This window comes from Felis catus, chromosome B3 (genome assembly GCF_018350175.1).
Source record: "Felis catus isolate Fca126 chromosome B3, F.catus_Fca126_mat1.0, whole genome shotgun sequence".
Classification (NCBI taxonomy): Eukaryota; Metazoa; Chordata; class Mammalia; order Carnivora; family Felidae; genus Felis; species Felis catus.
Genome location: NC_058373.1, coordinates 27,930,427 through 27,956,351, shown reverse-complemented (window position 1 = coordinate 27,956,351; position 25,925 = coordinate 27,930,427). Strand labels below are relative to the sequence as shown.

Sequence of the window (25,925 nt, the reverse complement as noted above, 5' to 3'; positions counted from 1 at the left end):
CCAAATTCAGCATCCTTTCTTAATAAAAACCCTCGAGACAGTCGAGATAGAAGGAACATACTTAAACATCATAAAAGCCATTTATGAAAAGCCCACAGCTAATATCATCCTCATTGGGGAAAAACTGACAGCTTTCCCCCTGAGACCAGGAACACGACAGGGATGTCCACTCTCACCGCTGCTGTTTCACATAGTGTTGGAAGTGCTAGCATCAGCAATCAGACAACAAAAGGAAATCAAAGGCATCAAAATTGGCAAAGATGAAGTCAAGCTTTCACTTTTTGCGGATGACATGATATTATACATGGAAAACCCGACAGACTCCACCAACAGTCTCCTAGAACTGATACGTGAATTCAGCAAAGTCACAGGATGCAAAATTAATGTACAGAAATCAGCTGCATTCTTATACACTAACAATGAAGCAACAGAAAGCCAAAGAAACTGACCCCATTCACAATTGCGCCAAGAATCATAAAATACCTAGGAATAAACCTAACCAAAGATGTAAAAGATCTGTGTGCTGAAAACTATAGAAAGCCTTATGAAGGAAATCGAAGAAGATACAAGGAAATGGAAAAACATTCCATGCTCATGGATTGGAAGAATAAATATTGCTAAAATGTCAATACTACCCAAAGCTATCTACACATTCAATGCAATCCCAATCAACATTGCACCAGCATTCTTCTCGAAGCTGGAACAAGCAATCCTAAAATTTGTGTGGAACCACAAAAGACCCCGAATAGCCAAAGTAATATTGAAGAAGACGACGACCAAAGCGGGAGGCATCACCATCCCAAACTGTAGCCTCTACTACAAAGCTGCAGTCATCAGGACAGCATGGTATTGGCACAAAAACAGACACACAGACCAATGGAATAGAATAGAGACTCTAGAACTGGATCCACAAAAGTATGGCCAACTAATCTTTGACAAAGCAGGGAAGAACATCCAATCAAAAAAAGACAGTCTCTTTAACAAATGGGGCTGGGAGAACTGGACAGCAACATGCCGAAGAATGAAACCAGACCACTTTCTTACACCATTCTCAAAAATAAACTCAAAATAGATGAAGGACCTGAATGTCAGACAGGAAACCATCAAAACCCTAGAGGAGAAAGCAGGAAAATACCTCTCTGACCTCAGCCACAGCAATTTCTTACTTGACACATCTCCAAAGGCAAGGGAATTAAAGGCAAATATGAACTATTGGGACCTCGTGAAGATAAAAAGCTTCTGCACTGCAAAGGAAACAATCAACAAAACTAAAAGGCAACTGACGGAATGGGAAAAGATATTTGCAAAGGACATATGGGACAAAGGGCTAGTATCCAAAATCTGTAAAGAACTCACTAAACTCCACACCCGAAAAACAAATAATCCAGTGAAGAAATGGGCAGAAAACATGAAGAGACACTTTTCTGAAGAAGACATCCAGATGGCCAACAGGCACATGAAAAGATGCTCAATGTCACTCCTCATCAGGGAAATGCAAATCAAAACCACACTCAGATACCGCCTCACGCCAGTCAGAGTAGCTATAAGGAACAAATCAGGAGACTATAGATGCTGGCGAGGATGTGGAGAAACGGGAACCCTCTTGCACTGTTGGTGGGAATGCAAACTGGTGCAGCCGCTCTGGAAAACAGTGTGGAGGTTCCTCAAAAAATTAAAAATAGATCTACCCTATGACCCAGAAACAGCACTGCTAGGAATTTACCCACGGGATACAGGAGTGCTGATGCGTGGGGGCACTTGTACCCCAATGTTTATAGCAGCACTTTCAATAATAGCCAAATTATGGAAAGAGCCTAAATGTCCATCAACTGATGAATGGATAAAGAATATGTGGTTTATATACAGAATGGAATGCCACTTGGCAATGAGAAAGAATGAAATCTGGCCTTTTGTAGCAACAGGGATGGAACTGGAGAGTGTTATGCTAAGTGAAATAAGTCATACAGAAAGACAGATACTGTATGTTTTCACTGTTATGTGGATCCTGAGAAACTTAACAGAAGACCATGGGGGAGGGAAAGGAAAAAAAATAAAGGGAGGGAAGGAGGCAAACCATAAGACTCTTAAAAACTGAGAATAAACAGGGTTGATGGGGTGGGAGGGAGGGGAAAGTGGTATGGGCATTGAGGAGGGCACCTGTCCGATGAGCACTGGGTGTTGTATGGAAAGCAGGTTGACAATAAATGTCATATATATATATATATATATAAAGAACTTTAAAGGGTAGTCCCTGTTTGATAAGGTACTTCCTGACATCATGGACAAAGCATTGATGGAACCCATTCAGAAAAAGGGTTCTTGTCCAGCCCTTCTTGCTGGACAACCAGAAGACTGGCAGCTGGTTTTTATATTTGCGTTTCAAGACTTGGGTATTAGCAGTTTTATAGATAAGGGCAGTCCTGATCATAAGCCTGTCTGTATTTGTCTATCCCTGCCTGCCTTAAATCCTGGTGCTCAGTTCTCTTCCTTAGTAATAAGGAAGAGTTTGTGGTATTTTCTTTTTTTCCAGAATAGAGCACTTGCATCTGCATTAAAAACGTGTTCAGGCAGATTTTCTTTCTCTTCAGTGACACTCTGAATGGCATCTGGAAACTTGTATGCTTCCTCTTGGTTAGCAGAAGCTGCTTCTCCTGTTATCTTGACGGTTTTTAAGCTAAACTTCTTTCTAAAATTCCCAAACTGTCATTTACTGGCATTAAATTCTTCAGATGTTGATCTTTACCTTCTTTTTGCTTTAAGTTGTCATATAATGACTTCGCTTTTTCTCAAATCACTTTAATGTCTCTATAGGTATGCCTTTCTATAGCAATCCTGCACCCATATAAAAGCTGCCTTTTTAGTACTAGATAAAAGGTATTTCGCATAAAGTGCAATGTTTTTGTGTTTGATAGTAGTGTAGCTGCTGTGTCAGCTTTATGAATTTCCTTTTCTTTTTTTCACATTGGTTTTTATACTTGATTCATTTATCTTGAAATGGCAGGCAACCACAGCTGCAGACCTCAACCTATGGTCCATATCAAACAGTTCAACCTTTTCTAGTAATGTCATGACTTTTCTCTGCTTCTTGGGAGCACTTCCAGCATCATAAGTGGCACTATTTATGGGTCCCATGGTGTTATTCAAGGTTTACAGTATTGCACTAAACACAATGAAAGTATGCAAGAGAACTACTAGAGATCACTTTTTACTGCAGTATGCAATTTAGTAGAGAGATGAACTGCTCATGTGGAGATGATTAACATCTTTTTGGCATTTTAAGTGGATATTCGGAACACTTGAGCTCACTGCAGTAGCAACAGGAGGTGGTTATGAAATTATTACAGTAGACATTACAGTAAGTCTGTACTGTTGTTAATTTTATGCTGTTATGATTTAATACTGAATCTTTAGATTTGTTTACATTTCTTTCGACTGTGAATGGCACCATGTAGGGACTGTATTTTTGTGTGTAAGTGTTGATAAATTTTAACTTTATAATAGATTTGTTTATATTTTATAGTAAAAAATGAAAAAATAAACTAGTAGCTACATACATTTTATGCATTCATGACAAACCTAACATTAATTTTTTCATATTTGAAATTTGAATATTAATTGAGATTTTTCCTATTTGTGATTTGTCTGTAAGTTTTAAAAAAAATTGTTGCAAATCTCCATAAAATTTTCCAATATATTTATTGAAAAAAATGTGGGTATAAGTGGACCCGTGTAGTTTAAAACTGTGTTCTGTAAGGGTCAACTGTAATTACTTTATTTTTCCCTGAAATATTCCAATAAATATATTACCTTTCATGAGTCATATATGCTATGCAGTTTTCTTCCTTCCTTTCTTTTCCTTTTCTTTTTTCTTTTCTTTTCTTTTCTTTTCTTTTCTTTTCTTTTCTTTTCTTTTCTTTTCTTTTCTTTTCTTTTTTTGTTTTCTTTGAGAGAGTGAGAGCATGAGTGGAGGAGGGAAGAACAAGAGGGAGAGAGAGAATCTTAAGCAGGCTTCATGCCCAGTGCAGAGCCTCGTGCAGGGCTCAAGCTCATGATGGTGATATTATGACCTGAGCCGGAATGATGAGTTAGACACTGGGGCACCTGGGTGGGTCAGTCGGTTAAGCATCCTAGGTCATGATTTCACAGTTCGTGGGTTCAAGCCCCATGTGGGGCTCTGTGCTGACAGCTCAGAGCCTAGTGCCTGCTTCGGATTCTGTGTCTCCCTCTCTCTCTGCTCCTCCCCCATTCATGCTCTCTCTCTGTCTCTCAAAAATAAATAAAAGTTAAAAAAAAATAAGAGATGATTAACTGGCTGAGCCACCCAGGTGCCCCTATGCTGGGCAATTTTATTGAAACATGTATATTTTGAATTTGGTTATACAGCATGAATATAATGGATAGATTTTTTTCTCTGTAGGAAATATGCTGCTAAGTACTGACTTTATAATTTAATGTTAAAAACTTTTATATAGTGTTTCAGAGAGGCAGCATACCATGGTGGCTAAGAATGGTCTGTCTCATATGCTGTAATCCTTTGGGTCACCTTGCACAAATTCTCTGTGCCTCAGTTTCCTCCTCCTTAAAATACATGTACAATACTACCTCTTGATGGTGACTGAGAGGTACTTAATAGGTATAAGGTGCTTAAAACCATTTTGGCACATACTAAGTATTCAAGTGTTATATATTATTGTTACCATTCACTTTATCATCTTTATAACAAACTATGAGCAAGATATTGAGAGGCTGGGTATTTTCTTCTTGTTTTCTAGATGTGAATGAATTGAAGGAATGTCTTTCTGTGTTGGTTAAAGAGCAGCAAGCTCTGGCCATACAGTCAGCCACTACCACCCTTTCAGCCCTGAGACTCAAGCAGAGGCTGGTCATCTTGGAACGATATTTCATTGCCTTGAATAGAACTGTTTTCCAAGAGAATGTCAAAGTTAAGTGGAAAAGCAGCAGTATTTCTTTGCCTCCTGTGGACAAAAAAAGGTAATAATATAATGAAGAAGGAATCCTGATACCAGCTAAATATAAAATGCAGGCTGTTTGGTTGAGGAAGTTTAAGTACAAGTTTCAATATAGTCCCTTCCATTCTTGCTTTCCCTTTTTGTATGTTTCATATAATCTGGAGAATGGCTTTGCTAATTTGCTGAGAGTAACAGACTATGCTTCTTAATCTGTGCCATTATTTAATTTATTTATTAAAAAAATTTTTTTTAATGTTTATTTGTTTTGAGAGAGAGAGAGACAGAGCATGAGCGGGGGAGGAGCAGAGAGAGAGGGAGACGCAGAATTTGAAGCAGGCTCCAGGCTCTGGGCTGTCAGCACAGAGGCCAATGAGTGGCTTGAACTTGTGAACTGTGAGATCATGACCTGAACCAAAGTTGGGCATTTAACCGGCTGAGCCACCCAGGAGCCCCTGTGCCATTATTTTAAAATGCTTTTCTGTCAGTAACTGTGGAAGCCAGTGAAGGTGTAGATAAGCATATCTAGATTTTTGAAAATGGGGCCTGAACATTATATTGTTTTTGTTTTGTTTTATTTTGCTTTTGGATAGGGAATACTCAGATCATAATATTTAGTGCCTAGCTAGTTTAGATGCTTCAGTTTTTTCTTCCTAATGTGATTTTCTTATTCTTTAACTCTTCAAAATTTTTTTTAATGTTTATTTATTTTTGAGAGAGGGAGAGAGAGAGAGAGAGAGAGTGAGCACAAGCAGGGAGGGGCAGAGAGAGGGGGAGACCCAGAATCCGAAGCAGGCTCCAGGCTCTGAGCTGTCACCACAGAACCCGACGCAGGGCTCCAACTTGTGAAACACGAGATCATGACCTGAGCCAAAGTCGGTTGCTTAACTGACTGAACCACCCAGGTGCCCCATCTTATTCTTTTATTATAAGAGATGTTTCAGATATATGATTTTTAATATACTGGTGTACATCAGCAGATTGTTCTCAGATGTAACTAGAATGCTTAAGGCTTGTGTAGAGTTTTCTTTTCCCAAAATGTAGCTTTCTACCACACTTTTGTTCTCAGAAGCGTTGACTAAAAGATTTCCAGATTTAACTCATATTTTATGTAGTAAAAAGAATTGGTTTTATTTGATTGTAATACTGATTTTTATTCCCTAGAGAGCACATGGAATGTACAGGGGCAGAAAGAAGCAGGGGGGAAACCTTATTTTGCTACTGGGAGACAAGAATTGCTAAATGTATCATGTTTCATGTATTTTTCCTTTTAAATCTAGTTGAAACCACATTACATGTCCTATATTTGATAGTAGTTTTAAGATAAATTAAACCAAGTGACAGAGGAGGATTCCTGCCCATGTGATGATAACCAGCAGCACAGTTCTCTCTTTCTTGGCTGGAGAGTGAGTGGTCTTTGTAGTGATCATTGATCAGGGAGGGGTTCTGCATATGGGGATGATAGATTCTAAGCCTTTTAAGTGTTCCTGTGTGTTTGTTGAATGAAAATGAATTCTCTAAGATGCAGAAGTGTCTTAGACCCTAACTGATTTTTCTTTGTGCTTTTTCCTTTGTGGTGACATAAGAGTTGGTGGGTGAATTGAAATCTGTCTTTCACTGAAGCAAGCAAATTCCTAAAATTAAAAAAAATACATATTTTGAGATAATTATGGGTTCACATGGAGTTGTAAGAAATAGTACAGATTCCTTATACCCTTCATCTACTTCCCCCCAGTGGTAGCCACTTGCAAAACTGCGGTATACTATCACAATGAGGATATTGACTTTGATACAGTTTACTTCTCTTACTCATATTTCCTCAGTTTTACATGTTTTCAACTCAGTTTTTTACATGTTCTCAGTGCATGCATGTGTCCATTGTGTTTCCATACAATTTTATCACAGGTTTGGATTTCTCTCACTATTGCCACAGTTAGAGTACAGGACAAGGAGCCTTTTTATAGCCACATTCACTTCCTTTTCCCTCCCCTTTGCCTTATCCTCTTTCAGCCACTAATGTGTTCTTCATGTCTATTATGTAACCTTGGCTTTTTTCAATCAGGGTTACCTCCTTGAGATTCTTTCAAGTAATTGTATGTATCATCATTGCATAGTAAAATTCTGTGACATGGATGTGCCTCATTTGGTTTAACCATCCAGTGAAGGACATAAGTTATTTACAGTTTTTGAGTTTTATTAATTAAAGCTGCTGTGAATATTTGTGGACAGGTTTTTGTGTGAACCTCAGTTTCATATTTTTGGAATAAATGCCCTGGAGTTCAATTGTTGGGTCTTATGTTTAGGTTTGTAGGTCATTGCTGCGCTCTTTCCAAAATAGCTGTGTAATTGTATAGTCTCATCAACTATGTATGAATGATTTAGTTTCTCCATAGCCTTGTCAGCGTTTGAATTTGTTGCTGCTTTGTTTTAGCCAATCTGTTAGATGTGTCATGATATCTTCTAAATTTTTGTAGATTTCCTCATTTCTCAATTTACTGAATAGTGGTGGATTTCACCTTTTTTTGTGGAATTAGCAATGGGTTGGATTGTTGACTGGTGTGGATGGGAGTGGGTCTAAGCTATTTGCTTTTTTTTTCCTTGAGTATCTGTAAAATAGAGAGTGACTTATTGAAGATTTAGCAGTTTTTAAACTGTGCAGATTGAGGACTGTTGGGCACTTTCTCAGGGGCGATTATGATTACCTGAGGGGAGCCCCAGTTTCATGCTTTTCCTGGAGCAATTTTCTCCCAGAGGGAGAATAGACTTAGCATGTGTACTTCCCGTTTTAAAGACCACGTGTATTATTATACATATGTATCTTGTAATATTTATATTTCTCATTCAGAAATAAAGTTTAAATCTCCTTAATCCTGTCTCCTAGGCACCCAGTCCCCTCATTAGAGGCAGCCACTACAAGAAATTTCAGTTTCTTGTGTCTCCTCATGAGCTTCCCTTATAGAGCTCAGGATTCACAGAATGCATACTAGCTGCCTCTCTGGGATCCACACGTTCTTCACTGCTAATTTTACTTGACATTGTATCTTGGGAAGGTCATTCCATATCATTACCTATTTTTCATAGCATTTCCCCCTGATTGTGAAAGAATATTATAGTAAGTTTGAAAAATATGATACATAGTAGAAATATTCAGCCGTATAAAGTTGCATGATTGAGTTTATATTGTACACTTTTTTTGTATTCTAGTTTTTTTTTTTTTTAGAATATCATGGTATACTATTTGTATAACTTTAAAAAATAAGCATATCTTGTTAAATTTACATACAGAAGTAGTAAAAAGCTTAAAAAAGACATGTGAGAATGATAAGCACTAAATTCAGGAGAGGATAAACTCAGCAAGATGAGGGTGAAAGAGAATAGGACAGGTACATGGAGTCGCTACTCCTGGTCAGCACATAGACCTAAAAGGGGCCAAAGCAAATACAGATTCCATAGCCCTAGGTGCAGTCCCGGGAATTTGTCGTATTGTTCTCTCAACGCCCTCACCTGCCTTTTCTTTGCTACATGAGCTTTAATCTCTCCATTTATGTATTTATATGTTTATTTTCTGTTTACCATGTGTGTCTCCCTGACTAATAATATCAGCTCTCTGAGATTATTTTGTGAGAATTTCTGCAAGTCATTTAAAATTCTCTGTAAATGCCTTTTTTTTTCTTCCTTAAAGAGGGAACTTCCTTTACAAAGGACATTTGGTAAAAGTTTTTAAATATGAAACTAAAAGTCACTTGTGATCCTGCTGTCTAAAGAAATTCAGTGATCACATTTTGGTACAAATCCTTCCATATTATTTATTTTATTTTAGTATTTGCACAGTCCTCTGACCAGTTATCACAACTCCCATGTGTGTTGTCCGCAGTTCCCGACCAACAGGCAAAGGAGTGGAAGGACTTGCGAGAGTCGGATCCCGAGCAGCTCTCTCCTTTGCCTTTGCCTTTTTACGCAGGGCGTGGCGATCAGGTATGTGGGCTCAGAGTGTCATTCGGTTTCCTCACCACATCAGGAGACTTGGGTTCTCTTCTCAGTTCTGCCACCACATGCCCTTGGGCTGATCCCATATAGTCTGTGTGCCTCATTTTTCTTGTTTGTAGAATGAGAGGCTTCAGTCTATTTGACTTTTTTTTTTTTTAATTTTTTTTTTTTTTAACGTTTATTTATTTTTGGGACAGAGAGAGACAGAGCATGAATGGGGGAGGGGCAGAGAGAGAGGGAGACACAGAATCGGAAACAGGCTCCAGGCTCCGAGCCATCAGCCCAGAGCCTGACGCGGGGCTCGAACTCACGGACCGCGAGATCGTGACCTGGCTGAAGTCGGACGCTTAACCGACTGCGCCACCCAGGCGCCCCTCTATTTGACTTTTCAGGTCTGTTCTTTAAAAAAAAAAAAGTAAGAGAAAAGTGTGTATGTGTTTATATCGCAGGTAAACCACTGTTAGTACATCAGTGCTGATTTATTTTCTAGGAGAACAAGAAGTTAGAATTGCTCATGAGAGAGTCATAACATAAAGAACTGACTTTGGGGCACCTGTATTAAGTTTTAATCTCTTGAGTTCTTGGAGTATCTCATTGAGAGGAAAGTGAGGGATTGAAAATGTGACAGTGGTATCTTCTCACACAGAGGGGTTGGAGGACCATCTGGGAGAGTGGGGAGGGCTTTACTTGTCAGTGCTGCCTGAGGAGTGGATGGCCTCCTCTGATGCATGTGTGCCCAGGTGAAGATGCGGATCTATGCAGCGAGCTATTGCAGGAGTCCCTGGATGCCCTGAGAGCCCTGCCTGAGGCCTCGCTCTTTGATGAGAGCACAGTGTCCTCTGTGTGGCTGGAGGTGGTAGAGAGAGCAGCCAAGTTCCTTAGATCCGTCGTGACAGGGTGAGTTCTTTCTTTTCACATCTTAACTCTGAATGGTTCTAACATATTTCAGTCTTGTCTCACCTTCTCTTTAGAGCAGGTTTGTGTGTGTGTCTCCAGCCTGCCCTCAGTTCTGTTATTCTGGATCTTGGTTTTCAGCTTTTCAAATGTTTGCTTTTGATATTCTGATTAGACCCTGGAAGCTATCATATTGAATCAGATGGAAAAATGAAAAATATTTTTGTAATGTATTTTTTTTCAGGTATTTATGATTTGGGTATCAGTCATTCATTAAGTGAGCATCTATTGGGTGCCTTTCAGTGAGAATATGGATGCTACCATTCTGAGTGATGGGTGTTGTCTTAATAGACAACATGGTACTAAACAGCTACTCAAGATCAAAATGTTTAAACCTCAATCTATTCTTTTTAGTGTAAAAAATTTTTGAATGTGAATCATTTTCTATAAACAAAACCCTGAACTCTGGTCTTGGGTGTTATATATTTTTGTTAACTTTAAATTTTTAGGTTTTTAAAAAGAAAAAGTATATATACTTAATACATAATTCAATGCCAAAGACATAATTAGAGGAGAAGTGAGTCTTTTCTCATTTGCTTTGTCAAAAGAGGTCACTGCTCTGCCCCTTCCAATGTGCAAGGACACCTGTGGTCTCTGTGCTAACAGACTGTGAGTTTGGCTCCCTAGAGAGCTGATATAGGCATTGTGACAAGGTTTTGGGCTGGGGGCCCTGAAAATAGGCTTTGAATTACAGCTGATCCTTGAACAATGTAGGGGGTAGAGGTGCCAGCCATTCACGCAGTTAAAAATCCACATATAACATTTTACTTCCCCAAACTAAACTAATAGCATGTTGACTAGAAGCCTGACCGATAACATGAACAGTGGATCAATGCATATTTTATGTTGTATGTATTATTTACTGTATTTTTATAATAATACCCTTTTCTTAAATTTTTTGGTATTTCTAAGCTACATGGTTCATCTGTGAGTTTTTTCAAATTGTTGCAAATCTCCAAAAAATTTTCCAATATCTGTATTGAAAGAAAATCTGCATATAAGTGAATTTGTGCAGTTCAAACTCGTGTTGTTCAGGGTTCAACTGTAATTTCAAATATTCAGCTATAATGTTGATGTCAGAAAGCTCTCAGTTCTCCATCTTGGGTTCAGAAGAATTGTCATTTATTATTGGGGAAAAGTTAAAATATTTATTTGATAAAAGATAAAAATAAGCATAGACATTTTGTCTAGAGTCTCAGGTGCTTTTAGAAGTTGATTTTTCTCCATTTTCATAGAGGGATGTTGATACTCTAATAGCCTTAGATTTCACTGAAAGTGGAAACATATCTAAACATGTTTCTACTCATGATTTGAATAATGATATAAATAATTTTATGCTGTGGAAACTGGAATATGTGTTTTCTAATGTAGTCATCTTTTGTATCTGAAGTCTTTTAATAAAAACATATCTTTTTAAGTTAATTGTATACTTTATTTTTTATTAAAATTTTTTTAATGTCTATTTATATTTAAGAGAGAGAGAGACTGCATGAGTGGGGGAGGGCAGAGGGAGACAGACAGAAGCTGAAGCAGGCTCCAGGCTCTGAGCTGTCAGCACAGAGCCTGATGCGGGGTTTGAACTCACAAGCCGGGAGATCATGACCTGAGCTGAAGTCAGATGCTTAACTCAGGCACCTCGTTAATTGTATACTTTAAAATCTCTGATTAAATTTGAGTAGTAAGTCTCAGAAACTTGATTCTAAATATTAAAAATATACATGCTGTCTTTAAGTTCTCATGTTACTTTGTTCTTGCATCCACTGCTGTCATTTCAGAGATGTTCATGGAACGCCTGGTACCAAAGGGCCAGGAAGCATCCCCCTGCAGGACCAGCACCTGGCCCTGGCCATTCTGTTAGAGCTGGCTGTGCAGAGAGGCACACTGAGGTAAGGGGTGCTGCAGGCTGGGAGCATTTCATGGAACACCTCTGTATATGAACATCTGTTTCACTTTATGGCATTTCATTGAATCATTTGTGTTTATAAAAATGTGTGGTGTTCTATCATCAAAGAACCGTATCCCAGGACTTTCTCTTCTTTCAAGCCTGGGTACACTTAGGTTTTCTTCACTTTCCTTTTTTTTTTTTTTTTTTTTTTTTTTTAAAGTTTGTTTATTTATTTTTTTAGAGAGCAAGCAGGGAAAGGGTAGAGAGAGAGGGGGAGAGAGAATTTCAAGCAAGCTCTGCACCGTTAGTCCAGAGCCCGATGTAGTGCTCAAACCCATAAATTGTGAGATCGTGACCTGAGCCAAAAATCAAGAGTTGGCACCTTAACTGACTGAGCCACCCAGGCGCTCCTCTTCACTTCATGTTTTATGTTCAACTTTTGTAGTCTAAGACCTGTTCCTTTTTTTTTCTTTTTAATTTTCTTCAAATGATTTTTATTCCATTAGTTTAAGGTCCTAGAAATTCTCTTTAGAAAGTGCTGTTTGAACTTCTTAACTGGTTTTATATTTCTTATCCTCAGAAGGTGGATATGTTGTGCTAAAATCTTGGCATTGATTAAGTGATTTTACTGCCAAGAATTGTTTTCATGGCGTTATTTTAGTTTCCTTTTCAATCTAAAGTATTTTTCCTATTTTATTTAGCTGTCTGCTTTTATTTTTGACAGTCCATGGCAATAAAAACTAATATGTTTTTACTAGATAATAAAGATATTTTCTCTTTCAGCCAAATGTTATCTGCCATCCTGTTGTTGCTTCAATTGTGGGACAGTGGGACGCAGGAAACTGACAATGAGCGGTCTGCCCAGGGTACCAGTGCTCCTCTTCTCCCTTTACTGCAAAGATTCCAGAGTATCATCTGCAGTAAAGATGCCCCTCATACAGAAGGTGACGCTCACGTAAGTACCATAAAAAAACTCTGCCTTTAAGTAGCTTTCTTAATTCGGTTATCCTAAAAGAGTTAGACTTTTATAAACAAAACCAGGGTGCATGTCTGTGGCAGTAGTTGTCTCTAGGGGAAAGTGTGTATTTGGTGATGACAATAGTGAGTCAGATGTAGGACAGGTGTGGGATATCATGGGGTGAGTTTCATTCGATGCGGTGGAATATCACTTGAGCATATGGCATCTGTGTGTGTGTGTTCTGGATTTTGTATACTTAGTAGGGAGAATGTATTTCTTGACATGTATCAACTTGTACTTCTAGAGAGATTCCTCTACTGCTTTTTGACCATGTAGTTTTCTTTCTGCTGGATTAGAGCCATTTAGCCCTTTGTGTTTGTGGGTTTATTATTACCTGTGTGTTCCCAGTAACCAGTCATGTTGTGCTTTGGCTGTGATGGAGAGTGAGTTTAAGATGCTGTGGAAGATATAAAGAAGGCATGCTCACTTCCATGAAAGAATTAGTTAGTAGAGGCATGAAAATGGGTAAAAATTCTGACAATATTTCAAGAACAAAGTGAGAGAGTCAAGCAGGTCCTTATGGGCACTTGCAGTAATAACATGGGGAGGCGGCACAAGTTGCTGAAGCTGAGCTGGTGTGGGATGGAGTGTGTGTTCGGTTCTGAGGATGTGCTCCACCGTGAGGTCGTGTAGTTGCCTAGTGGTTAATGTTTATTTGTTTTGACCTGCCTTGAGAAGTCTGGTAGTCCTTCTCCTCCATGTTACTCCATATACTGTTTATGGAGAAGACAGTTCAACGAGCACCAGCTGTACTGCAGCACAGAGCTAAGTCTGACATACCCACTTTTAAATACATATTATAAAAAGAGCATTGAAAATAGTGGCTTACTTTTTGGCCCTTTCTTTGTGCAGGGCACTGCATGGAGTGTGTCACCTAAGTCATCACTGTGTTTGTCCTAGGAAAACAAGGCTGGTAGCAGAGGAGGGCCTGTCTGGGTCCTGGGTCTGAACCCCTGGGACTGCTTCTTTTTAGAAGTACAAGTTTGATCTTGTAGGTCTTTTTTTGGGGGGGAAGACAGCCATTCCATTATAAAGTTAATTTTCTATCACTTGGCAGTCTTTAATTGTAATAAGGCTTTCTGCCTTTAGAAGAATTAGATTTGGGGTGCTTGAGTGACTCAGTTGGTTAAGTGTCCTGACTCTTGATTTTGGCTCAGGTCATGATCTCACAGTTCATGGGATTGAGCCCTGTTTTGGGCTCTGCGCTGACAGCTGAGGCCTGCTTGGGATTCCCTCCTTCCCCCCCCCCCCTCTCTCTCTCTCTCCCTCCCCCCCTCCCTCCCCCCCCACTTTCTCCCCCTCACCCTCTCCCTCTGCCCTTCTTCCCCTCTCATTCTCTTTTTCTCAAAATAAATAAACAATTTTTAAAAAAGAAGAATTAGATTTACTTAATGTTAATGTCCGAGTAACATTAGGTTTCCTTCAGAGTGGGTGGCATTAGGTTTTGGTTTTCAGTTTGTAAAGCCAGGTTGAGGTGTAGTGCTGTGTTCCTAGGAAGCTTCCTCTGCATTCTGAGGACTATTGGCCGGGCCAGGGGGTGGTGGGGGGAGTGGGGTGGGGAGCCTGCAGGATGTCTGGACCATGTCATTGACCTGTGTAGAGTATGGACATGCGTGATGGATGTGCAAATGTGCAGGCACTGCTGTGTGCAGTTTTACAGCAGGTGTGTATATATGTAGATGTGTAGGGTCAGTGCATCAGCAGTACTTCTCATCTGATGGCTAAAAGGAGTAGATGATGCACAACTGTGAATACCAAAATATAAAGAGTTGTTAATGGCTAATTGTGTTACTTGAATTTTTTCCAGCGTTTTGAAGATGCTTGTTTACTTTTCTTCTCTAGCTTTTGTCTGGTCCTCTGAGCCCTAACGAGAGTTTTCTGAGATACCTTACTCTTCCACAAGATAATGAGCTCGCCATTGACTTACAACAAACTGCAGTTGTTGTCATGGCCCATTTAGACCGCCTGGCTACTCCCTGTATGCCACCTCTGTGTAGCTCGCCAACATCTCATAAGGTACCTGCGCTACCAGTGTTTCTTCTTTGTATCTTTGTGTGTACTACAGTCATTAGCACCTGTAGGTTCTCATTCTGTGCCACTTTCTCTGGTATTGGGGGTGGAGCTGGCTTACAGCCTTTTTTTTTTTTTTTTTTTTTTGGAAGTAGGGTCCACGTCCAATGTGGATCTTTAACTCACAACCCTGGGATCAAGAGTTGGATGCTCCACTAACTGAGCCAGCCAGACACTCTGCTGGTGTACAAGTGTAAACATGTATACATTTTAAGGTATTGTCAGTGGTCAGAGTGAGTGGTGAGCAAGCTGAGGTGTACATGGGTTGAGGACCCAATTCAGTGTTGCAGGTTCCAGATTCAGGAGGTATAGCTCCAGAGAACTCTCCTTTATCCAAACAACCACATGCTGTCCTGCCTTCCTCAGGGAGATTCCAGCATATTTTTTTGTACACTAAGAGCTCAGAACATGGGCTGTCTGTAATGTCTGTAATGCTGCTCAGAGCACTGATGACACTAATCTACATGTGTGTAGAGCCTGCCAGTGCGGGCCACCTGAGGACTTCACATTCACAGTTGCATCTGACCATCACAACACTACCCCACTGTATTGATGAGAAAACTGCCATTTGGAGTGGCAGTGAATTTTGGCAGGGTCACACAATAATCCTGGATTTGAATCCAGTTTTTTCTAACTTTTATTTTTAGCAGGATGTGTATTTATCTCATTTTATAGTCATTTGTTTTTTTCCAAATAATTATATTCACATGGTTCAAAAATCAAAATTAAATGCAGAGACGATGTTATTTCCCTGTCCCCCCACCCACCTGGTTTTGCACCTGCTACTTTTCATTTTTCTAGTCTCTTATATATCCTTCAGTATTCTCTGAAATGAATATATTAGTGGTAGCATGTTGTAGCTTATTTTTGTCACTACACAGTTTGTACCAAGGAGTTTATCAATAAACAAAGCCTCTCTCTTTATTTTAATGCAACTCAGTATTCCATGTATGGTTGTATCATGATTTTTTTGTTGGAACCTGTGTGGTCAGAAGTGTACTATTCCAGTAGTGCTGCAATGACCAACCTCATACATTTGTTCTTGTTCGTGCAAATGCATGCACCAGTGGTGATGTACCTGATGTGGGTGGACACTAGCCGATTATCACAAAATTGTTCACACACAGCTTGATCCTTCTCATCCCCACCAACAGTTGGATACTTGTCTGCCAGCCTTGTGCTTAGGCTTTTAGGTTTCTGCCTGTTATGGTAAAAATGGTAACCTGATATGTTTTGAGCATTTGTTTAAGGTTTACTTGTATTACTTTTTTTTTTTTTTTTACTTGTATTACTTTTTAATAGGCTCTGTTAAGATGAAGTGCTGTGGAAAAATATGCTTGATCTTACCTGTAACTGAGGTAATATGGGATGTTTTGAGTTATTTTGATGTTTTGGATCATCTCCTTTCTTTACTTGCTTTGTTTTTATCCCACAGTATCTCAGTGTTACTCTTAGCATAAATTATTCTTTTTTTGACTAAGAAAGAAATTTTCTTGCCACTCTAAACAAAACGTTTACTTTGTTATCTTACAGGGATCATTGCAAGAGGTCATAGGATGGGGGTTAATAGGATGGAAATACTATGCCAATGTGATTGGTCCAATTCAGTGTGAAGGACTTGCCAATCTGGGAGTCACGCAAATTGCCTGTGCTGAGAAGCGCTTCCTGATCTTGTCAAGGAATGGCCGTGTGTACACGCAGGCCTACAACAGTGACACACTGGTGGGTGTTCTGGGCCCAGATTGCTTTCCTTGGTGGGTGTTTTTCTACTACAGGAGCTACAGAGGTGTCTAGTCTTTAAGTCATTTGATTTCTGAAGATTTGGAAACCTCTGTTCAGTGTATTTTATTAGTTTTATTTAATAATCTCAATCATAATTGTTGCCAAAATCTTGGGGCAGAATTTCTTAATTGTTAAGATCAGGAGCTCCTTATAGTAACACTTATTGCCCATTATGAATCCCATTTTTAAACTAACTTTCCATGTGTAAACTCAGTTGACTTTGGGGGTGAGGCAGTATCAGATAATCTGAGGAAATTGGGCCTTGTCAGTACATGTTCCTATTAAAGAAAGGTGCTCTTTACCTGGGGTTGTTGAGTTTTCATTGTGTGGAGGTGGCCTAGTAATGTCACAGAGCTCTTGGAGGCTGCCCACTCTTCTGTTGGTAGTGGGCAGGGCATCTAGACAGTTGGCTGGCAGTCTCCATAGGCTCATGTTCTTTCAGTTCCAGGAGCGTTTGTTAAAATAAGATGCGTGAGAAGAGTCATGCTGTTTTCATTGTCCTTGGACTGCTTACTAATTTTCTTCCTATTTTTACCCTTTTAGGCCCCACAGCTGGTCCAGGGTCTTGCCTCCAGAAACATTGTAAAGATTGCTGCCCATTCTGATGGTCACCACTACCTGGCTCTGGCAGCCACCGGAGAGGTGTACTCCTGGGGCTGTGGGGATGGAGGACGGTTGGGCCATGGGGACACTGTGTATGTATGGCCCATTCTTGTAATTGACTTGCTCTTCTTTTGAGTTACTGTATCCAAAATAGGGTGGAAAAGGAGTGTGAATGGGTGTTCCAGTTGCTCTGACATTTAGGGCTAGGGTGGAGAAAGCAATCAAGATGTGTCAGCCCCTGGGTGATGCTATGGGAGTTCTGCCCACAGCACAGAAGATGACATCAATTGGCCTTCGTGTTCTTCTCTCTCAGATGGAATGCTTCCAGCTTTTGTCACTCCTGTTTTAACTATACATGGCACACCTCACACTGTGGAATTTTCTAAAGCAAATCCCACGCTACTTGTTTCTTCATTCACAAACACTTCAACATGTCTCTATCAAATAAGATCCTCCTTTCCTTGAGCCATTTCATTTTCATAGGTACAAAAGTATTTCTTAATGTCCTATTTTGTAGAAGCTTTTGATTATTGTGAGAGACCAGGAATAAAACAAAATGATTGTTCTAAATGCATTGTTGTGAAAATGGAGAGTACCCATAGCTGCCACAGAGTGGTGGGAACACTTTTATATATTGCTGGTTTGAGTGGAGCCTAGTGGAGCAAAACTTGGGCATTTGATTAAAATTGAAGATGCACTTGAAGGGGGTCAGAGGCATGAACAGCACTGTTGAGAGGAGTCTGGCCTGTTCTCACTGCAATGGGATGGAGTTGGACATCCCTGGGTAGAATCCCAAGCCATGAAAAAAGCTGAGCAATGTGTATTGAGTGTTAGCATTCAGCAGAAATATTCCAAACTTGGCAGTATTGTCAGGATTCAGACAAGTGTGGTAAAATGATGGTGAGAAACAAAGGAATGATAACTACAGAATTTAGAATTGTTATTCTCGGACTGAAAGGGATGAGATGGGCAGGGCTCATAGGATTCGAAAGGATGGAGATACAGGGTGGAGGCAGTAATTTTTGCTTCCAGTATGCTAGTTGTAATTTGTACTAAATTACAAAAAAAAAAAAAAAAAAAAAAAAAAACTACCTTGTAATAAAATAATACTCAGTTGAGGTTAAGTGCTAGATGCTAGGAGTTGGAGAGAAACTTTGGGAGATTGAAACTTGAGCTGAACAGGAGGGAGAAATGGTATCAGAATAGGGTTGTTCAGCTCTCCCTGTGCCTGTATGTGCCCCTGCCTCTGTGTGTATTTATTTATTTTGCAGAATAGTGGGTCACAAAGTTAGTATACCATGTTTTTGGAGAGGCTAGAGTAGGTGTTAACAATCACAGTGAACATGTTATGGATTGAAAGCATAAGGTATTTTTCTAGTTTTGAAAGTGAAGAGCCAACTAGTAAGGCCTCTACCTGCTGAATTCTTACTGCCTCCTACTTTTCAGTTGTAAAATATAATTTGGAGTGTGATTAGTAAACCTTGCTCCTTCATTCCCTCATTTATTTAACAAATGTGTAAATTTTAGCCATCTGTATGAGGTTTACAAATCCATCAATTTTAAGAGAACAGTTTAATGAATTTCAGCAAATGCACCATAACTGAGACACAAATTATTTCCATTGCCCCTGCTATTTTCTTTGGATCCTTTGCAGTCAACTCCTGCTCTCTACCTCCAGTTCCTGTCAACCACTGGTCTGCCCTCTGTCACTATATGGTATTTTGTTTCTGGCCCCTTCACTTAGCAGAGTTCCTAAGCTTCAGCCAAGTTGTTGGGCGTGTCAGTACTTGCTTTGTCCCTGTTGCTGAGTGATCTGTTTATGGATGGGCCACTGTTTTGGACCATTGTGAACAAAGCTGCTCTGGACTTGATTGTATGAGTCTTTACCACTGTTTTGATATTACTGCTGGATGTCATGCTTGGCATTGGGTACCCAGTTAACACACAATCATGGAAATGTTACGTGTTTGAATTCTGTGTTCCTTAATTATTTCATAAGACAGCTGAAAGGCCAAACTGTCTTGGCACTCTGATAGTTTATTCTGATAGTTATTTTCTTTGCTAACACTAATAGGACATGCTTAGAAGGACATTCATATTTGTTCCCATTCTCTCCACAGGCCTTTGGAAGAGCCTAAGGTGATCTCTGCTTTCTCTGGAAAGCAGGCTGGGAAGCATGTGGTGCACATCGCATGTGGAAGCACATATAGTGCAGCCATCACTGCCGAGGGGGAGCTGTACACCTGGGGCCGAGGGAACTACGGCCGACTAGGCCATGGTACATTTGCTGTGAGCTGGCTCGAGCATGTGGTGGGAGGTTTTCTCTTTGGAGGAACTTACATTAATGATAGTCCTATCTGTTTGAAGGCTCCAGTGAAGATGAGGCCATCCCAGTGCTGGTAGCTGGGCTTAAAGGATTGAAGGTCATTGATGTGGCATGCGGGAGCGGGGACGCTCAAACCCTGGCCGTGACAGAGAATGGTATGCAGTACTCATGCTGCCCTGGGCAGGTTCTCAGGATGAGGAGTGCCGCTTTCCTAGAGGGAGTAAGCTTTGGAGTAGAGTGCACCTCATATGGTTGCCCCTTTGTCCATTTTTAAGTGGTGTGCACCTCTGGGTCCTTGGCAGAGGTCCAGAAGTTATAAGACTTTTAATTTCTGTTGCCAAAAACTGCTAATTAGCAGCTACATCCTAACTATTTGGGCATTTTATTTATTTATTTTTTTATTAAAAAATTTTTTTTAAATATGAAATTTATTGTCAAATTGGTTTCGAAACAACACCCAGTGCTCATCCCAACAGGTGCCCTCCTCAATGCCCATACCACTTTCTCCTCCCTCCCACCCCATCAACCCTCAGTTTATTCTCAGTTTTTAAGAGTCTTATGGTTTGCCTCCTTCCCTCTCTGTTTTTTTTCCTTCCCTTCCCCCATAGTCTTCTGTTAAGTTTCTCAGGATCCACAAAAGAGTGAAAACATACGGTATCTGTCTTTCTGTATGACTTATTTCACTTAGCATAACACTCTCCAGTTCCATCCATGTTGCTACAAAAGGCCAGATTTCATTCTTTCTCATTGCCAAGTGGTGTTCCATTGTGTATATAAACCACAAATTCTTTTTTTTTTTAATTTTTTTTTTCAACGTTTATTTATTTTTGGGACAGAGAGAGACAGAGCATGAACGGGGGAGGGCCAGAGAGAGAGGGAGACACAGAATTGGAAACAGGCTCCAGGCTCTGAGCCATCAGCCCAGAGCCTGACGCGGGGCTCGAACTCATGGACCGCGAGATCGTGACCTGGCTGAAGTTGGACGCTTAACCGACTGCGCCACCCAGGCGCCCCATAAACCACAAATTCTTTATCCATTCATCAGTTGATGGACATTTAGGCTCTTTCCATAATTTGGCTATTATTGAAAGTGCTGCTATAAACATTGGGGTACAAGTGCCCCCACGCATCAGCACTCCTGTATCCCGTGGGTAAATTCCTAGCAGTGCTGTTTCTGGGTCATAGGGTAGATCTATTTTTAATTTTTTGAGGAACCTCCACACTGTTTTCCAGAGCGGCTGCACCAGTTTGCATTCCCACCAACAGTGCAAGAGGGTTCCCGTTTCTCCACATCCTCGCCAGCATCTATAGTCTCCTGATTTGTTCCTTATAGCTACTCTGACTGGCGTGAGGCGGTATCTGAGTGTGGTTTTGATTTGCATTTCCCTGATGAGGAGTGACATTGAGCATCTTTTCATGTGCCTGTTGGCCATCTGGATGTCTTCTTCAGAAAAGTGTCTCTTCATGTTTTCTGCCCATTTCTTCACTGGATTATTTGTTTTTCGGGTGTGGAGTTTAGTGAGTTCTTTACAGATTTTGGATACTAGCCCTTTGTCCCATATGTCCTTTGCAAATATCTTTTCCCATTCCGTCAGTTGCCTTTTAGTTTTGTTGATTGTTTCCTTTGCAGTGCAGAAGCTTTTTATCTTCACGAGGTCCCAATAGTTCATATTTGCCTTTAATTCCCTTGCCTTTGGAGATGTGTCAAGTAAGAAATTGCTGTGGCTGAGGTCAGAGAGGTATTTTCCTGCTTTCTCCTCTAGGGTTTTGATGGTTTCCTGTCTGACATTCAGGTCCTTCATCTATTTTGAGTTTATTTTTGAGAATGGTGTAAGAAAGTGGTCTGGTTTCATTCTTCGGCATGTTGCTGTCCAGTTCTCCCAGCCCCATTTGTTAAAGAGACTGTCTTTTTTTGATTGGATGTTCTTCCCTGCTTTGTCAAAGATTAGTTGGCCATACTTTTGTGGATCCAGTTCTAGAGTCTCTATTCTATTCCATTGGTCTGTGTGTCTGTTTTTGTGCCAATACCATGCTGTCCTGATGACTGCAGCTTTGTAGTAGAGGCTACAGTTTGGGATGGTGATGCCTCCCGCTTTGGTCGTCGTCTTCTTCAATATTACTTTGGCTATTCGGGGTCTTTTGTGGTTCCACACAAATTTTAGGATTGCTTGTTCCAGCTTCGAGAAGAATGCTGGTGCAATGTTGATTGGGATTGCATTGAATGTGTAGATAGCTTTGGGTAGTATTGACATTTTAGCAATATTTATTCTTCCAATCCATGAGCATGGAATGTTTTTCCATTTCCTTGTATCTTCTTCGATTTCCTTCATAAGGCTTTCTATAGTTTTCAGCACACAGATCTTTTACATCTTTGGTTAGGTTTATTCCTAGGTATTTTATGATTCTTGGCGCAATTGTGAATGGGGTCAGTTTCTTTGGCTTTCTGTTGCTTCATTGTTAGTGTATAAGAATGCAGCTGATTTCTGTACATTAATTTTGCATCCTGTGACTTTGCTGAATTCACGTATCAGTTCTAGGAGACTGTTGGTGGAGTCTGTCGGGTTTTCCATGTATAATATCATGTCATCCGCAAAAAGTGAAAGCTTGACTTCATCTTTGCCAATTTTGATGCCTTTGATTTCCTTTTGTTGTCTGATTGCTGATGCTAGCACTTCCAACACTATGTGAAACAGCAGCGGTGAGAGTGGACATCCCTGTCGTGTTCCTGGTCTCAGGGGGAAAGCTGTCAGTTTTTCCCCAATGAGGATGATATTAGCTGTGGGCTTTTCATAAATGGCTTTTATGATGTTTAAGTATGTTCCTTCTATCTCAACTGTCTCGAGGGTTTTTATTAAGAAAGGATGCTGAATTTGGTCAAATGCTTTTTCTGCATCGATTGACAGGATCATATGGCTCTTATCTTTTCTTTTATTAACGTGATGTATCACGTTGATTGATTTGTGAGTGTTGAACCAGTCCTGCAGCCCAGGAATGAATCCCACTTGATCATGGTGTATAATTCTTTTTATATGCTGTTGAATTCGATTTGCTAGTATCTGATTGAGAATATTTGCGTGCATATTCATCAGGGATATTGGCCTGTAGTTCTCTTTTTTTGCTGGGTCTCTGTCTGGCTTGGGAATCAAAGTAATGCTGGCTTCATAGAATGAGTCTGGAAGTTTTCCTTCCCTTTCTATTTTTTGGAACAGCTTGAGAAGGATAGGTATTACCTCTGCTGTAAATGTTTGGTAGAATTCCCCTGGGAAGCCATCTGGTCATGGACTCTTATTTGTTGGGAGGTTTTTGATAACTGATTCAATTTTTTCGCTGGTTATGGGTCTGTTCAAGTTTTCTATTTCTTCCTGTTTGAGTTTTGGAAGTGTGTGGGTGCTTAGGAATGTGTCCATTTCTTCCAGGTTGTCCAGTTTGTTGGCATATGATTTTTCATAGTATTCCCTGATAATTGCTTGTATTTCTGAGGGATTGGCTGTACTAATTCCATTTGCATTCATGACTTTATCTATTTGGGTCATCTCCCTTTTCTTTGTGAGAAGCCTGGCTAGAGGTTTATCAATTTTGTTTATTTTTTCAAAAAAACAACTCGTGGTTTCATTGATCTGCTCTACAGTTTTTTTTTAGATTCTATATTGTTTATTTCTGCTCTGATCTTTATTATTTCTCTTCTTCTGCTGGGTTTGGGGTGTCTTTGCTGTTCTGCTTCTATTTCCTTTAGGTGTGCTGTTAGATTTTGTATTTGGGATTTTTCTTGTTTCTTGAGATAGGTCTGGATTGCAATGTATCTTCCTCTCAGGACTGCCTTTGCTGCATCCCAAAGCGTTTGGACTGTTGTATTTTCATTTTGATTTGTTTCCATATATTTTTAAATTTCTTCTCTAAGTGCCTGGTTGACCCATTCATTCTTTAGTCGGGTGTTCTTTAACCTCCATGCTTTTGGAGGTTTTCCAGGCTTTTTCCTGTGGTTGATTTCAACTTTCATAGCACTGTGGTCTGAAAGTGTGCATGGTATGATCTCATTTCTTTTATACTTATGAAGGGCTGTTTTGTGACCCAGTCAGCATGTGATCTATCTTGGAGAATGTTCCATGCGCACTCGAGAAGAAAGTATATTCTGTTGCTTTGGGATGCAGAGTTCTAAATATATCTGTCAGGTCCATCTGATCCAATGTATCATTCAGGGCCCTTGTTTCTTTATTGATCCTGTGTCTACATGATCTCTCCATTCCTGTAAGTGGGGTATTAAAGTCCCCTGCAATTACCACATTCTTATCAATAAGGTTGCTTATGTTTGTGATTAACTGTTTTATATATTTGGGGGCTCCGGTATTCGGCGCATAGACATTTATAATCGTTAGTTCTTCCTGATGGATAGAGCCTGTAATTATTATATAATGCCCTTCTTCATCTCTTGTTACAGCCTTTAATTTAAAGTCTAGTTTGTCTGATATAAGTATGGCTACTCCAGCTTTCTTTTGACTTCCAGTAGCATGATAGATAGTTCTCCATCCCCTCACTTTCAATCTGAAGGTGTCCTCAGGTCTAAAATGAGTCTCTTGTAGACAGAGAATAGATGGGTCTTGTTTCATTATCCATTCTGATACCCTATGTCTTTTGGTTGGAGCATTTAGTCCATTTACATTCAGTGTTGTTATTGAAAGATACGGGTTTAGAGTCATTGTGATGTGTGTGGGTTTCATGCTTGCAGTGATGTCTCTGGTACTTTGTGGTCTTTGCAACATTTCACTCACAGAATCCCCCTTAGGATCTCTTGTAGGGCTGGTTTAGTGGTGATGAATTCCTTCAGTTTTTGTTTGTTTGGGAAAACCTTATTTATTTCTGAGAGACAGAGAAAGGCAGACCATGAGTAGAGGCGGGGGATAGAGAGAGAAAGAGAGAGATACAGAATCCCAAGCAGGCTCCAGGCTCTGAGCTGTTAGCCCAGAGCCTGATGCGGGGCTCGAACTCACGAAATGGGAGACTGTGACCTAAGGTGAAGTCGTATGCTCAACTGGCTAAGGTACCCAGGCACCCCTGGGGATTTTATTTTTTTAATATAAAATGAGAGTTACAGTAGAATAATTGACATTATGAATTGTTTCTGGTTATTATGTTTCTTAATGTCTAGGTATCTTTGATTCCCTGTGGTGAATCCTGCTTTTGTCTGTGTGGATTCAGAGTACGAAGCTACATTGTTGGCTTGTTTTTGATTTTACTTTTGTATTTGTCTTCATTAGTGAGACTGTACTCATTTTGCTTTTTTTGAGCGTATATTTATTAGGTTTAACGGTTAGAATTAGATTGATATTTTAAACTGTTATTTGTTAATGTTGTGAGGGTCTGTCCTCAGAATCGTGGTGATCTGTCAAAATCAGCTGGGGAGCCTGTCTGCCCCCTCCTGCAGAAGTTGAATGGCAGATTGGGAATTGACTTACTTTTGGGAATTTCTTTAGTAAGAGGACAAAAATAATTACGTCATCTTCATGTCCACATAGGGCCCCTCCCCGCCCCACACCTATTCCCACTAAAGGATAGGCATAGAGTCATCTTTCTTCTGCTTCTATGAGTCTTAGAGAAAAATGGTCTCATCAGTCATCTGAAAGTTCTCTTCTAGCATGAAGCTTTCAGTTTGACGTCTTGTTTTTAAGTGTCCATTGTTGAGTGATTGATAATATGTTATAAAACTCTTAACAAGGAAGTTTTTTCTTAAGTAAGCCTTATTAGGGCTTGTTCTTGAATTCTTAGTGTGAAACTGCTACATAAGTAAAACTGTGTAAAGTGTTGACTAAATTGCCTTGATTGGAAACTGTGCATGCTGTTTACCTCCCACTGGTGTTTCTTTGGTGCCGGTGTTATAAAGGGAAATGTCCCTGGTATGTTACTATTCTTTGAGAAGACTGGTATAGTAGAAGTCTGCTTGTCTGTTCGGTCTGGTCCTGGATGACAGGCTCACTGAAAAAAATTGGAGAAAGTGGGAATTGTGGGCTGGGCTATGTGAACAACAGGCATTTTGCAAGGCATGTAGTATATGCACATTCTTTGATAATGTGTATGGGACTGCTGAGTTGAACATTGCTATGTTTCTTTCACTACCACCTGCTAGTGTATCATATACAGTTTTAGATCAGGGATTGACTGTTTTTGCAAATAGACTGATATTGGAATGCCACCTTGCTTATGTATTATCTGTGGCTGCTTTCCTATGACAGGGGAACAATTAGATAATTGTAACAGAGACCACATTGCCCACAAAGCCTAAAAATACTTACCTTCTGAGCTCTAACAAAAAGTTTGCTGGGGCGCCTAGGTTGTTCAGCT

General features: G+C 40.0%; 1 protein-coding gene across 9 annotated transcripts in view; it reads left to right on the top strand.

Annotated features, from left to right (window-relative positions):
• The window catches only part of HERC2 (HECT and RLD domain containing E3 ubiquitin protein ligase 2), a 279,601-nt gene that overhangs the window by 66,746 nt on the left and 186,930 nt on the right, over positions 1 to 25,925 (top strand). For 7 of the 9 annotated variants that reach the window (XM_045058960.1, XM_045058959.1, XM_045058962.1 and 4 more), the window contains 10 exons: positions 4,773 to 4,992; positions 8,842 to 8,942; positions 9,695 to 9,851; positions 11,684 to 11,794; positions 12,577 to 12,748; positions 14,654 to 14,827; positions 16,415 to 16,603; positions 17,207 to 17,358; positions 19,387 to 19,544; positions 19,634 to 19,747. In XM_045058960.1, coding sequence (XP_044914895.1) covers positions 4,773 to 4,992; positions 8,842 to 8,942; positions 9,695 to 9,851; positions 11,684 to 11,794; positions 12,577 to 12,748; positions 14,654 to 14,827; positions 16,415 to 16,603; positions 17,207 to 17,358; positions 19,387 to 19,544; positions 19,634 to 19,747 — 1,548 coding nt within the window. Of the gene's footprint in view, positions 1 to 4,772; positions 4,993 to 8,787; positions 8,943 to 9,694; positions 9,852 to 11,683; positions 11,795 to 12,576; positions 12,749 to 14,653; positions 14,828 to 16,414; positions 16,604 to 17,206; positions 17,359 to 19,386; positions 19,545 to 19,633; positions 19,748 to 25,925 lie in introns of those variants that run through there. The other 2 variants (XM_045058964.1, XM_045058965.1) reach the window with 2 other exon arrangements.